This window comes from Natrix helvetica (genome assembly GCF_964273705.1).
Source record: "Natrix helvetica genome assembly, chromosome: 9".
Taxonomy (NCBI): Eukaryota; Metazoa; Chordata; class Lepidosauria; order Squamata; family Natricidae; genus Natrix; species Natrix helvetica.
Genome location: NC_138560.1, coordinates 9,166,478 through 9,180,151, shown reverse-complemented (window position 1 = coordinate 9,180,151; position 13,674 = coordinate 9,166,478). Strand labels below are relative to the sequence as shown.

The 13,674-nt window shown below is 44.6% G+C and overlaps 1 protein-coding gene across 6 annotated transcripts; it reads right to left on the bottom strand.

Moving 5' to 3' along the window:
- Window positions 1-539: 539 nt before the first annotated feature.
- Window positions 540-13,663, bottom strand: LIN37 (lin-37 DREAM MuvB core complex component). 6 transcript variants are annotated; one of them, XM_081962138.1, is made up of 10 exons: window positions 13,592-13,663; window positions 8,547-8,600; window positions 7,690-7,765; window positions 7,068-7,118; window positions 6,356-6,385; window positions 4,298-4,383; window positions 3,641-3,807; window positions 2,550-2,699; window positions 875-948; window positions 540-720 (listed from the first exon to the last, which is right to left on the bottom strand). In XM_081962138.1, exons 2-10 carry the CDS (start codon window positions 8,578-8,580, stop codon window positions 639-641), a joined length of 750 nt encoding a protein of 249 aa, XP_081818264.1. In that variant the 5' UTR covers window positions 8,581-8,600; window positions 13,592-13,663; the 3' UTR covers window positions 540-638. The 6 variants fall into 6 exon arrangements, with proteins under 6 accessions (XP_081818264.1, XP_081818261.1, XP_081818263.1 ...); XM_081962135.1 differs by lacking the exon at window positions 13,592-13,663 and adding an exon at window positions 11,294-11,373; XM_081962137.1 differs by lacking the exon at window positions 13,592-13,663 and adding an exon at window positions 11,329-11,362.
- Window positions 13,664-13,674: the final 11 nt, after the last annotated feature.

Below are 13,674 nucleotides of genomic sequence, written 5' to 3'. Positions count from 1 at the left end.
GGTTTTTTCTTTGAAGACGTTTTGCTTCTCATCCAAGAAGCTTCTTCAGCTCTGGCTGGATGGTGGGGAATGGAAAGATCTATACTCCTTGCTGGTCATTTGCATCCTTTAAGAGAGTTGTTGAGGCCACTTGGAGGTTTATCTTTGTCCTCAGGGTTACCTGAGATGTGCAAATGGGTGTGGAGCCTTCTTGGAACTGTTGAAAGGATTGTGTTGTAGATTGGAGATAGATGATGTCGTGTCCCTCCCCCTCTGTTGAGAGAGGGCTGTTCAATTTTGACATAGATGACCTCTTTAAACATATGAATCGTATTTGCACAATATACCGGTTGAAGTCAGGCTGTGGCCAATGTGGAAGGAACCTAGCTAGTGTCATTAACCTATAGTTGAGCATGTTGTGTGAACCAAGGCCACAGCTCAGCTAATCATGGATAACTAGGTTGGGAAAGGCATGGGTCATAGCATGCACAATTTATAGGGGTCCTGGTATGTCTTCTTGTGAAGTCCCAACCTCACAAAATCTACAAACTCACAAAATCTGCAAACAAAAGCCGCATTTATTGATAGACAAACTCGGGAGCAATCATGTCAGCTGAGAAGACAAGGGATTCCAGGAAGACATGAGGCCCCCTCACTCTTCATTGCCGTTCATACATCTCCTTAAGGATCTTCATGCTCTCAGCATAGCGCAACTGGTTCTTCTGCGAAGCTTCTTTCCACCTGGAAACAGGCCACAAGTCAACCACTACACATGGATTTTTGCACTACCCTTTCCACAAACTGTTTCCCGCTACACGGTGATTCTCCCACGGGACCAATAGCTGGAACACTTGCCTCTGGCCCACAGTTTGGCTTTCTCTTACACAAACCCTACCTTTGTCGGATCTTCTTCCATCTCTCCATGTTCTTGTAGATGAGGGTGGACATTGAAGGGACCGCTTCAGAAGTCTGGGAGGGTTTATGGGAGAGGAGAAAGATAAGACAAGATCACTTATTTGCTATGAAGCTAAGATACTGTACAAATGTCCTAATGAGCCTCTTCAATTTAACAAGAGTATATCTGTCTGTGAAACTTGAAATCCTATTTCCCTTTTTGGCTTATTTTACTTATAGTGATTTAATTGGTGGCACATCTTCAGTTTTTAGCTGCATTTTTAAGTTTGCACTTACTGTACACTAGCTGATAAACCGGTGCTGCCCAGATACTTATTTATCCCAACCCTCCTTCCATAAACGTCGCCACAGTTTCTAATGATGGATTTTCCCCCTTACCAGAGGGAGCCACCTTGTGGAGTATTGTGAAGCCGTTACCATGGCAACTCCACACTCGGTAGAGTAGAAGCCATTTTAAGGCAGTACGGTAGAAGCCGTTTTAAGGCAGGACAGACTCTTAACAGAACACCAAGGGGTATTAGGGGTGTCTTACCCACGCAATATTTGTTTCCAGAGGGTAAGTAATCTGTGTACCAAGTTTGGTTGAAATTGCTCGAGGTATTCCAGAGTTATGCTGGAACATACATAGACACACACTGCCATTTATATATATTAAGATTATTCTGACTCATTCAGCTTCCTGTTTTCTGTTCCTCCCGTTCTTTTAAATCAAAACTTCTTCTAAGTATTATTTCCTCACTTGAACTGAGACAAGCGTTCTAAAATAATCCTCCCCTCCAACATCTTGGCACAAAAGCCTACTCTGTCCACACCACACAATCAAATCAGTTGAAAATGCGGTGGCTTGATTCATACAACAAACCACAAGCTTTGGTTGGTGGGATTGTTATTCTGTTATTGCGTGTGCATACGGCTGCATAATTTATTGCATTACGTGAATCCAGGATGTTTCGTTTATGGCATTGTGAAAACCCAGAAAAAGGGAGATAATTTAACAAAATTATTTAGGATGTGATATAGCAACATACAGTTTGTTTTTTTTAGCTTTGATTTAGGTTTTGACATGTGTGAATCCAGGAGTGGTGCGGTGGCCTAGAAGTGAAGCTCTCGCCTCCCAATCAGAAGGCTGTGAGATCGATCCTAGGTAGAGGCAGATATTTCTCTCTCTGGGCACACAAAGAACACATCTTATGAACAAAACTCCACATTGGCGACAGGAAGGGCATCTGGCCATGAAAACACTCTACTAGCTCCATTCAGTTGCGCAAACTCTGCCCCGCAAGGGATTACGGCAGGTGTGTCCAAACTTGGGAACTTTAAGAGTTGTGGACTTCAACTCCCAGAATCGCTGGCTGGGGAATTCTGGGAGTTGAAGTCCACAAGTCTTAAAGTTCCCAAGTTTGGACACCCCTGGATTATGGGGTCATTAAAAGAAGAAGATGTTGTGTGAATCCAGCCAGACAATTGAAAATACATTTCAAATTCAAAATGCTAGTGCTGTCTTAAGAGTCTGATGCACACTGCCCCAGGTCATAGTGAGAGGGGATTCAGATGAGAAAAGGTCATTAAAATCCCTACCATTTGCTATTTTATCATCCAACCTGTATATTCTCATCCCCATCACCCCCCCCCCCTAATTTGCAGGATGGTCTGACCGTTTCAGCAGCCACTTTTGTTTCCTCTTCGGATGCTGGCGGGAAGGGGATACGCAGGTTAACGGGTTCCCCCGCGGGATTTGTCTGGCAAGGGAGAGGCGACGGTAGCTTGTAGACATCCTGGACCTTCCCGTTTAAGACTTCGACACCCTGGGGTCCCAGAGTTGAAGAGAGAGGAGAGAAAGATGAGTTGAGGGCCAAGCAATAAGCAAATAAATAATGGGTTCAACTTTCGCAGCCTTCATCGGACTTGTTCTTGAAATGCAGTGCGTAAGTTTATTTTATTTTAGTTTACTTTATTGTCATTGCACCTCGTACCACGAAATTAAATGCCATCTTCAGTGTACATTATACATAAAAAAATAAAACACAAACAAACATCCTTCACATTCTATACAATTGAATTGAATACCGCCGATACTGCATTAACATTGCACTATATAGCAGAATTCAACATAGTTACTGCTCTGGGACAGAGGCTGTTTTTCAGCCTGTTTGTCCTTGTTTTTGTTGTTCTGTACCGTCTGCCAGATGGTAATATGGCTGTGAAAGTTGGACCATAAGAAAGGCTGAGTGTTTATGGTCCAGAATGGAGGCCTTTGAACTCTGGTGCTGGAGAAGACTCCTGTGAGTCCCTTGGACTGCAAGGCGATCCAACCGGTCAGTCCTAGTGGAGATCAACCCTGACTGCTCTTTAGAAGGCCAGATCCTGAAGATGAAACTCAAATACTTTGGCCACCTAATGAGGAGGAAGGACTCCCTGGAGAAGAGCCTCATGCTGGGAAAGATTGAGGGCAAAAGAAGAAGGGGACAGTAGAGAAGGAGGTGGCTGGATGGAGTCATTGAAGCAGTCGGGGTGAGCTTAAATGGACTCTGGGGGATGGTAGAGGACAGGGAGGCCTGGAGAAACGTTGTCCATGGGGTCACGATGGGTCGGGCACAACTTCACAACTAACAACAATGGAGAGAAAGGTGCGCAATAGATTTTAAGCCCCCAGAGCAAAGTTGGTGGAAAGCAGTAAGCTCAGGTATTGTTTGGTGAGAAAAGACTTTTCCCACTAGAAACTGGATTAGGGAATCCTGCTCTATACCTCTTCGTCCTCGATCAGGGTAGGCAGATTTGGGCTGGGAGACCGCTCTTGCTCCCGCACCATCGGACTATTCCGCATCCAGGCTCGGCAGATAGGGTACAGTGGAGTGTTCTCGGAGAACTGGGCCAGGTCTACACTTCGATCAAACAGCTTAATGATGTAAGTGTCTGCAAGGATAAAGATGCGTTAAAGAAAAAATTAAGAGACAGATCTTAAATCAGAGCTGGATGATGCCTTCCTCCCTCCCTTCAGAAATCGAGTTTTTATGAGATAACTGGCTGAAAACCTGGCGTTACCCGTGTATTTATTTATAGGGGGGAAATGTCCGGACCAAACATAATTTCTAATGTTGGATTTTCCCCCTTAGCAGAGGGAGACCCCCCCCTTGTGGAGTACCATAAAGCCCTTACCACGGCAACTCCACTGCACCATTTTACGGCAGTACAGTAGACGCCATTTTAAGGCACAACAGGCTGTATCCTAACAGAACCCACACCCCGAGGAGTGTCTTACCCCCACAGTATTTGTTTCTAGAGAGTAAGTCATCTGTGTACCAAGTTTGGTTGAAATTGCTCCAGAGTTATAGTGATTTATCTCTCCCCAGAGTCAATGACTTGGCTCAGGGGTCACCAAGGTAGCTCTGGTGTTTCCACTCACTCTGCTTTTGTGGACCTCCTTCAGTGAGTCCGTCGTCCATCTCCTTCCTCTTCTTCCGACGGTGATGGGAGAATCGGGTGGAAGGCCTGAGAACACAAAAGCATTAGAGGGTGATGCAAGTAACCGGAGGTTTTGCACTGAGCAGAGGGGACAGGGAGACTTCTGAGAATGTCTTCCAATTCTGTTATGACTCATTCCATGGGCTCTGAAGAACCTGATCTCAGAGGTGTCCTGGGACAAGGTACCTGGAACACCCAGAATGAATGGAGAAGACGTTCAAGCTTTTTTAATTTTCATTTTAAGGAGGCTAGGGAGCCTTTTGTGAAGGAGGCTTAATTGGGATTCCTGCACTGGGCAGGACGTTGGACTTAACCGTCCCTTCCTGCACTAGGATTCCATGAATCTGAACACTGGCAGATGTAACAGTAGTACGCAGCGCATAAACTAATATACCACTTCACAGTGTTTTTACAGCCCTGTCTAAGCGGTTTATAAAGTCGGCATATTGCCCCCAACAATCTGGGTCCTCATTTTACCGACCTTGGAAGGATGGAAGGCTGAGTTGAACCTTGAGCCTGGTGAGACTCAAACTGCCAAATTGCAGGCAGCCGGCAGAAGTAGCTTGCAGTACTGCATTCTAACCACTGCACTTCCGCGGCTATCATATATGATTGGAAACAACAAGCAGCCATACACGACGATTGGAAACCAAGTCATGGTGTGTCCACAAAGTGTACAAATCTGCAATTTCTTAGTTTCTTTTGCGTGCTGTTTTCTCAGCTTGGCCCTGAAGAAAAATGTGTACGCCTGGTTTTCTTTACTTCATCTCTCTCTATTAAAATGGATGTGTGTTTGTGTATGTTTCAGCATAACTCTGGAAAGCCTCGAGCAATTTCAACCAAACTTGGTACACAATGACTTAGTCTCTTGAGACAAATACTAATGGGGTAAGGCACCCCTAAACACCCCTTGGGGTGTGTATTCTGTTAAGATACAGCCTGTTGTGCCTTAAAATGGCTTCTACTGTACAGCGCAGTGGAGTTGCCACGGTAAGGCTTCACAGTACTCCACAAGGGGTCTCCCTCTGGTAAGGTGGAAAATCCAACATTAGAAATTACATTTGGTCCGGACATTTCCCCCCTATAAATAAATACCCAGGCAACGCTGGGGTATCGGCTAGTATAGTATAAAACAGGGGTCTCCAACCTTGACAACTTTAAGACTTGTGGACTTCAACTCCCAGAGTTCCTCTGGCTGAGGGATTCTGGGAGGTGAAGTCCACAAGTGTTCAAGTTGCCAAGGTTGGAGACCCCTGGTATAAAACATCTACACTTTGAATAAATAACACAATCAACCCAAGGGGCCATGGGGAAATGGATCATTGACCATCCAAATTGCTCTCCTTCCTGTCAATTTTGCGATCGGCTTTTCAAAACCCAACCGCAGCAAGAACGACAAGTCATTTGCCTGGTTTGCATATGAGTTGACAGTATTTCTAGGCCACGCCCATTCCAAACTATTCCGGGCTGCAAAGAGCAAAACTGAAAATCCAGGAAACGGAGAGTACGAAATGATAAACCTTTTTTTTGGGGGGGGGGGGGGTAGTGTCTCCGGTCACAGTTGCAGCTGGAGATGCCTTGAAATTGAGAAGAGACGGGGTGTTGCTTTTGAGAAGGCCGTTCTCAAGAAAGCACTGCATCCGAAATGCTGTTGCAAGGAAGGGAGCAGGAGGCACTGGCTGCGCTCATTCCCACAACTGAACAAGCAAGTCACCCCTTTGCTTGTCTCTTTGGCTGCGAGAACCTGCCAGGGAAGTAATCCCAAAACAAAACCCGCAGGCCAAGTTCACACCCAGCATTGGAAACAATGTGTTAACCGGACCCCGATGGCATTCGACACAATGGCGTGTGAACCAGGCTGCAGAATTCTGTGCCCCACGCTCGCGTGCTTTTTTTTTCCGTTTTCCTTTAGATCTTCAGTTGAACTCAGTAAGAAAACTTTCTATTCTCCCACTCTGTGGTCATCAGTAGGCAAGAAGGACAGGGCTAAGAACCATACCTCTTTCCTGTAGCAATAGGAGAAGGGTCCCTGCAACCGCAAAGCAAGAGAGGTTAGGAAATACCTAGCAGGCAACAGCCCCACCAGAAAGAAAATTGCTTTTCTAGGAAGTTGGGGTTAGCAAGTCTATAGACGGAGCAGGGATGGAAAGCTGTAGCTTCCAGATATTGCTGGACTATGACTCTCAGAAGCCATAGTCAGCATGGCCAACAGTGAATTCTGGGAGTTGTAGTCCAGTTACACCCGGAAGGATATAAATTCCTCAGCTCTTTGGGGCCTGCTGTCCCAGACCACTAGTAAACTTTTTGAAAGTTTGGTAATCATGAATATTATAAATATCTGTAAAAATATTGTAAATACTTTTTTAATGCATCATTTTTGAAAAAGCTTTTCAAAAGCAAGCAAGCAGAAAGAAGGATAATTAGGTAGATAAATTGCTGGTTGTTGTACGGGATATTCTAAAAGTTGGAGGTTGCTTGGGGAAGAGATTTTGGGACCCATTTCTCAAATTCCTCTTGGGTACTTCTGAAAGAAGAGCAAAGCAAAGGATTTCAAAGATGCTGCAGGAGACACAAGCCAACCATCTCAATGCCTGACTGCCAACTGAACCCCTCTAGAAAAATCCTTTCTCTGCCTGAATTCAGCTAATGGCTTGAGGCAGGTCAAAGTGCAAAGATAAAGGAGAAGGCTGAACATTATGGCTGCCCCTTACTTGCTGAGCGCATCTGATGATGTCTTTCCAGGGTCCTCTTCCATTGGATCCCTGAGATGAATCAGGAAAAAAAAAAGAAACGGGGAAAATGTAACCGGCTTTGTCCAAAACATGAATGCTCCCTTCAGGGTTCCCCCTGACAACTACTGTATTTTTCGGAGTATAAGACGCATCCCCCCCCACCTTATACACTGAGTGTCGCCCTGCCCACCCGCCGGCCCCCACCCTTTGGCCTCTGCCTCCCAGCAATTTGCCTCCTTGCAGCAAAGAGTCAACAGCCTGTTTCAGATTCAGCACAGCCTGATTAGCACAAGCAGCTGATTGTTGGTTGGATCGGCCTCCTGACCATCAGCTGTTTCAGGCTGCAGGGATTGCCATTGACTATTGCTGCCTCCATTTTTGGCTTCTGCATGCCCTGTTTCCTGCCCATTCTGATCCCTGCTGCCCAGAACGAGCAGAAAATAGGGCATGCATAGGCTGAAAATGGGATGCGGAGGCCGAAAATAGGGCGCCTGGAACGCCAAAGGCGCATGAAATGCTGTTACCTTCCCGCCAAAGGTGGTCCCTATTTTTCTACTTGCATTTTTATGTGTTTTCGAACAGTTGCCTTGCTGATTCTTACCTGTCAACATCCGTTTTCTCCAGCAGACACTGTAGGACGGCATCAAGACGGTTTCGAGCATTGGCCGTTTCAAGATCTGAGGATGGATTGGCGAGATATTGTTACTCCAGCATAAAGCAATGAGAAGAATGCATGGTTTATCTTTTTTTAAGCTAAATTCAATCTTATAATATGTGTGGCTATAGTCATAATTTTGTATTTATTTATTTATTTAGTCATGTTTATATAGTGTATATTGGAGGGGGTGAACCTTTGAGAGCTGAATGCAGCAAAATTTCATTTTAATGTATGTCGATTAGTGTACATTCAAATTGACAATAAAGTTATTCTTTCTCTCATCTCTCTATCTGTCATCTATCTATCTATCTATCATCTATCTATCTATCTATCTATCTATCTATCTATCTATCTATCTATCTATCTATCTATCATCTATCTATCATCTATCTATCATCTATCTATCTATCTTTCCTCCCTCTGCTACCTCCCTCTCCTTCCTTCCTTCAATATATGTGAGTATACAGCATAATTTTGTATTATAAATTTTGTATTTATTTATTTAGTCATGTTTATACAGTGTATGTTGGAGGGGGCGAACCTTTGAGAGCTTCATGCAATGACATTTCATTTTAATGTGTCCCAATTAGCGTAGATTCCAAGTGACAATAAAGTTATTCTAAGTTGCCTGGTTTTTTTTCCAGGTTTCGGGCAAATCCCAAAGGCCTGTGGATTGCTCTCTTAAAAAGCTAAATAAAGTTTACTTTTAATGCAATCCAAGCTGAAGAATGGGAGAGAAGAGGTTGGATAACATTCAAAGCCTTGGAGTTTTACCGCAGACCGTTCCTGAGGCATCTTACCTGGTTTTTCTGTTTTGACTTTGGTATGTAACATGTTTGTTGAGAAGCAATTCCCTGCAGGAGTGAGAGAGTGAGGAGGAAAAAATATCTCAAATTCAGTTTTTGACTTTGGGGAAGGCATCACACAGCCACAAAAGATGATAAGAGTTCAAAAATAAAGGAAAGAAAGACAAAGAAACTCAATCCAACCTTAATATTGCTTAATATCTGTCTGAAACGGTATAGGGTTTCCTGCCTAGGCAGGGGGTTGGACTAGAAGACCTCCAAGGTCCCTTCCAACTCTACTATTGTATTGTGTTGTATTACTGTAATATAAGAAGGAACAAACTTGGACCAGTTTTCAAGATCCTGTTATTACAGGTAGTCTTTGACTTACGACCACAATTGAGACCAAAGATTGTAGTTATTAAACGAGTTTTGCCCAATTTTTCAACCTTTTTGCCACAGTTGTTAAGCAAATCACTGCAGTTGTTAAGTGAATCATATGGTCATTAAGCGAATCTGACTTCCCCATTGACTTTGCTTGTGAGAAGCCAGCCGAGAAGGTTACAACATGGGGATCACACGGCCCCTGGATAATGCAACCGCCTTATATAACATGCCAGTTGCTAAGCACCAAGCACAAATTTTGATTACCATGGTCAGGTAATGCTGCAATGGTCGTAAGTGTGAATAATGGGCATAAGTTACTTTTTCCAGTGCTGTTCTAACTTCACCTGGTCTCTAAATGAACGGTTGTAAGTTGCGGACTACCTGTATATTTAATAACAGTATATCTCAACCTCGGCAATTGCCGGATGTGTGGACTTCAATTCCCAGAATTCCCCAGCCAGCGTGGAAAGGCTGGCTGAGATATTCTGGGAGTTGAAGTCCAGACATCTGAAAAGGCCAAAGTTGAAAAAAAAATGCTATATAAGAGGAAGAGGAGGAAAAGCACAATCAGCCTTGCAAAATATTCTAACCTATCTCAATAAAATACTATTGTATATACTTCTAGTCTCCCTGTAAAATTAGTATACTGGGACATATGAGAAAAATAGTATGGAAAGTTAAACCTAATGGATTCAAGAAAGGACAAAATCAACCCCTTAAATGTGTTAGACTACAAGCCCCTGCTCCAACAAGAATGGAAATATGTCATCAAATTCACTTAGAGAATGTCAGCTTGGAAGCAATTTCCTTAAAGTAACAACAACAACAACAACAACAACAAAACAGAGGCAGAGGAAATGTTAAAGCAGAGAAACTGTAAAGTTTTGGAGTTTTTTTCTTTTCTTTTCTTAAAGTTGGGACTCTTTGGTTTAGATGGCTGTTGCCAGAAGGTATGCTAATATTCTGGGAGGACATGAGAGTTAGAATCAACACAACCATAGAGGCTGAGGCCTTCATGGAAAAAAATAGATAAACCTGATGACATTACACAGGACATACAGGACACGGGAGGTGCCGGAGCTCTGCCAGGGGGTGGGTGGGGGAGAAGAGGCAACACTGAGAAAACTCAGATCACAAAAATGAACTTGAAAATCTGTGTGATATAAAGTGATTGAAACTATTTTAAGATAAAAGTTTATATGCTGACAAAATATTATTAAGTAATAACAATCTAATGTATTAGCAAATGAAAGTTATGAGAATGGGGGGGAGGGCCATTTCCTGAATAATGTAACTGTCAAAATTTGTACTTTATCCATTACCCCTTTCCTTGAATATTTTTTTAAAAACCAATAAAATTTTGTTCAAAACAACAACAACAACAATAACGAAACAGAGGCAGAGGAAATGTTAAAGCAGAGAAACTGTAAAGTTTTGGCGTTTTTTCCTTTTCTTTTCTTAAAGTTGGGACTCTTAAAGGCAGCTCTGAGTCAGATTTGCAGGTGGTTTGAGCTCAGGATTGTTTCGGGAAGTCTTACATAATAACAGAGTTGGAAGGGACCTTGTAGGTCATCTAGTCCAACCCCCCCCCTTGCCCAAGCAGGAGAGCCTACACCATTTCTGACAGATGGCAGCCCAGTCTCTTCTTGAAAGCCTCCAGGGATGAAGCTCCCACAACTTCCAAAGGCAACTTCTCTTCCGTCGGTTGATGGTTCTCACGGTCAGAAAGTTCCTCCTTATTTCTAGGTTGAATCTCTCCTTGGCCAGTTTCATCCGTCAGTCCTGCCCCCCGCCCCCCTGCTTTTAGTCTGAATCAAAGCCATCCCGTCCCTCCACCTTTATGGACTCTTTGCATTACGCGATCTCAAAGCCACGGCGATCTTTGGATGGGAGTTTAGCGTGTTGTGTGAATCCAGCCGGTGGGAGACTTAAAGAACCCTGGGCATAGACAAGACTGAGCTCGTGTAACCCTCCATGCAATAGGAATTCATTGCATCCCGATCAATTCTCCATCCTCCAATATTTTCACCTCCCTTTCTTTTTTGGGGGTGGGTGGGGGGGCGGAATCGCTTCTTCGCTGCTCGGGTTAAGCAGTGGGGATCGGTTGCACCTCTACAGCAGACCCCGATCTCCCTCCTGCCCGATCCCGCAATCACAGCCCAAGAGCGGGCAACAAACCCCCGCCCCCTGCACCCTCTTACTTTTGGTGGAAAGGAGCGATCCCAGCTCTTCCAAAGGATCAGATCCAAGCCAAAACCCTTGGGGGGGGGGGGTCGCTGTTGTTAGCCTTGCTGGCTGACTCGGTTCCTTTCCTTAGCTTTGCACCCCCGCTCGCGCGCAACTCCACGGATCCCCCCACACACACACACACCTACCTCCAACGAAAATCTGCTTCTTCTGGATCGCTTACCCGTTCGCACGAATGCAGAAAAACCGCCTCTGGTGCATTGCATGCTGGGAATTGTAGGCAGGGCGATTCCACCCAGCCTGGTTTTCCTCCCACCCTCCCCCACTTCTAACCCACCCACCCCACTCCTTTGCGAATAGAAAGAAACAGCGCCTCTTGTGCAAGGATGGCGCTCCTTTGAGTCAGAGACAACTGCTATTTTTTTTATATTTTGTTTCAGGAAGTTGTCGTCTCAACAGAATAGCAGAATAACAGAGTTGGAAGGGAGCTTCGAGGTCTTCTAGTGCAGGGGGGTCTCCAACCTTGGCCACTTTAAGCCTGGAGGACTTCAACTCCCAGAAGTCCTCCCTGCTTAAAGTTGCCTAGGTTGGAGACCGCTGTTTTAGTGCAAGCCCCCTGCTCAAGCAGTCGACCTTATATCATTTCAGACAAATGGTTGTCCAAAGTCTTCTTAAAAACTTCCAGTGTTGGAGCACCCACAATTCTGGAGGCAAGGCGTTCCACTGACTAGTTGTTCTAACAGCCAAGAAATAAGTCCTCCTTAGTTCTCGGTTGCTTCTCTCCTTGATTGGTTTCCATCCATTGCTTCTTCTCCTGCCTTCAGGGCCTTTGGAGAATTGGTTGAGCCCCTCTTCTTTGTGGCAGCTCCTTAGTCCCAAAGGGGTTTTTTTCCAGAGGCAACTGGACTTTCTGGTTTTTCTTTGAAGATGTTTTGCTTCTCATCCAAGAAGCTTCTTCGGCTCTGACTGGGTCCTTCCATTCCCTTCCATCCAGTTAGAGCTAAAGGGGCTTCTTGGATGAGAAGCGAAACGGCTTCAAAGAAAAACCAGCAAGTCCAGTTGCCTCTTGAAAAAAACCCCTTTGGGACAACCAGGACTTGGATGACTGAAAATCTCCAGAGATGGGCTGATGGGCTGGCTGGCTGCTAAAGCAAGGTCATGGCACACACTTGAAAGTAAACCAGGAAGACTGTAATTGGGGTGTGTGGGGGTCTGTCTGTCTCACAAGAACAAAGACTGCTTATCAACAGGAAATATGCATGTGTGAAGCTTGTAGCAATTAAGTGTAGTTAGAAAGTTGATAAAAAGAACAAGGATTAGACAACCTGCAGACTTCAGCCAAATGTTAGCAATGGAGATGGTCTGCAGCAAATGAAATGTCTATTAGATAACTCCTGGAGCATTCATTAGCCAAGGCTTAGGAATGGGACAGCTATAGACCAATAGAACAAATTGTAGAATTATTGCTAAAATGTTTATTAGAGGATATTTCTTATTATTTCACCTTATCCCGCCTTCTCCTTTAGTGAAAATGTATAAAGCTTTCTTAATCCTTTGTTCTTGGTTCTTGGCCTTTAGACCAGGAACCCTTTTCCTTGGATCCCTCCAATAAAAAGCAATCAGAAAACCTGCACCTCGTGTCTGGCGTCCATCATTGGCTTCGGCACCAGGCTCAGACCCGAAATGTATCTATCTATCTATAAATATTGGTGGGGGTGTGTGGAGTGCTGACTTTGCTGCTGTAGATGCTGTTACATCTAATCAAGATGTAACAACACAGCCAACCAACCCGCTTACAGCAACAAAGGCAGCACTCCCCCCACCCCCACCAATATTTATAGAAAGACGGCAACTCCGATCACGCTTTGCTCGCACAAGCACGAAGCCGAAGACACCAGCCTGAAGATGGCGAGTGGGACCTCGTCGAAACGTCGCCAAGATACTCTCAATCTTACACGGGAAAAGACCCGAATATGCCAAGACCTGCATACCTGTACCCGTGAAAATCTACGAATGCACACATCCTCTATTGAGCTTTGAATTTGAGCTTGTATTCTGATCTGTTGTCAGACTCCAATGGGGTCATGCAGGGGCAACTCTGTAGGCTGTCCTGAGTCCCAAGCTTGGTTGACTCATGCTGGGTGATGATGTAATGAAAGGGCTTTGGGCAATTCCTATTATGGCTCTGCCTGAAGGAGATAGATCTTTGTTATGTAGAATAGCCTGACCCAGGCCTTAATGGTCCATTGACAAAGGGGGTGGCTGATTTTCTGCCTCCCTTTTAGGGGAAATATTCTGCCCTTTTAATATTTACTAAAGTATTGTCTCATTTTCCTTGGAGAGGGGCCGGTGCTAACTTCCTACAGTGCATTTTTGAAACCACCCAGTATGAACAACAACTTCTTCAAAACTTTGATTCAGCATCACGTGGGGAGGGGAAGGGACAACTTCCTTAACCCCCCCGCCCCCACTAGCCTTTAGCTCACATGAGCGTCATCCTTGCACAAGAGGCGCTGTTTCCATTTGCAAAAGTCCCTCTTGTCCTGCAGCTAATTCGAAAAACCTTCCT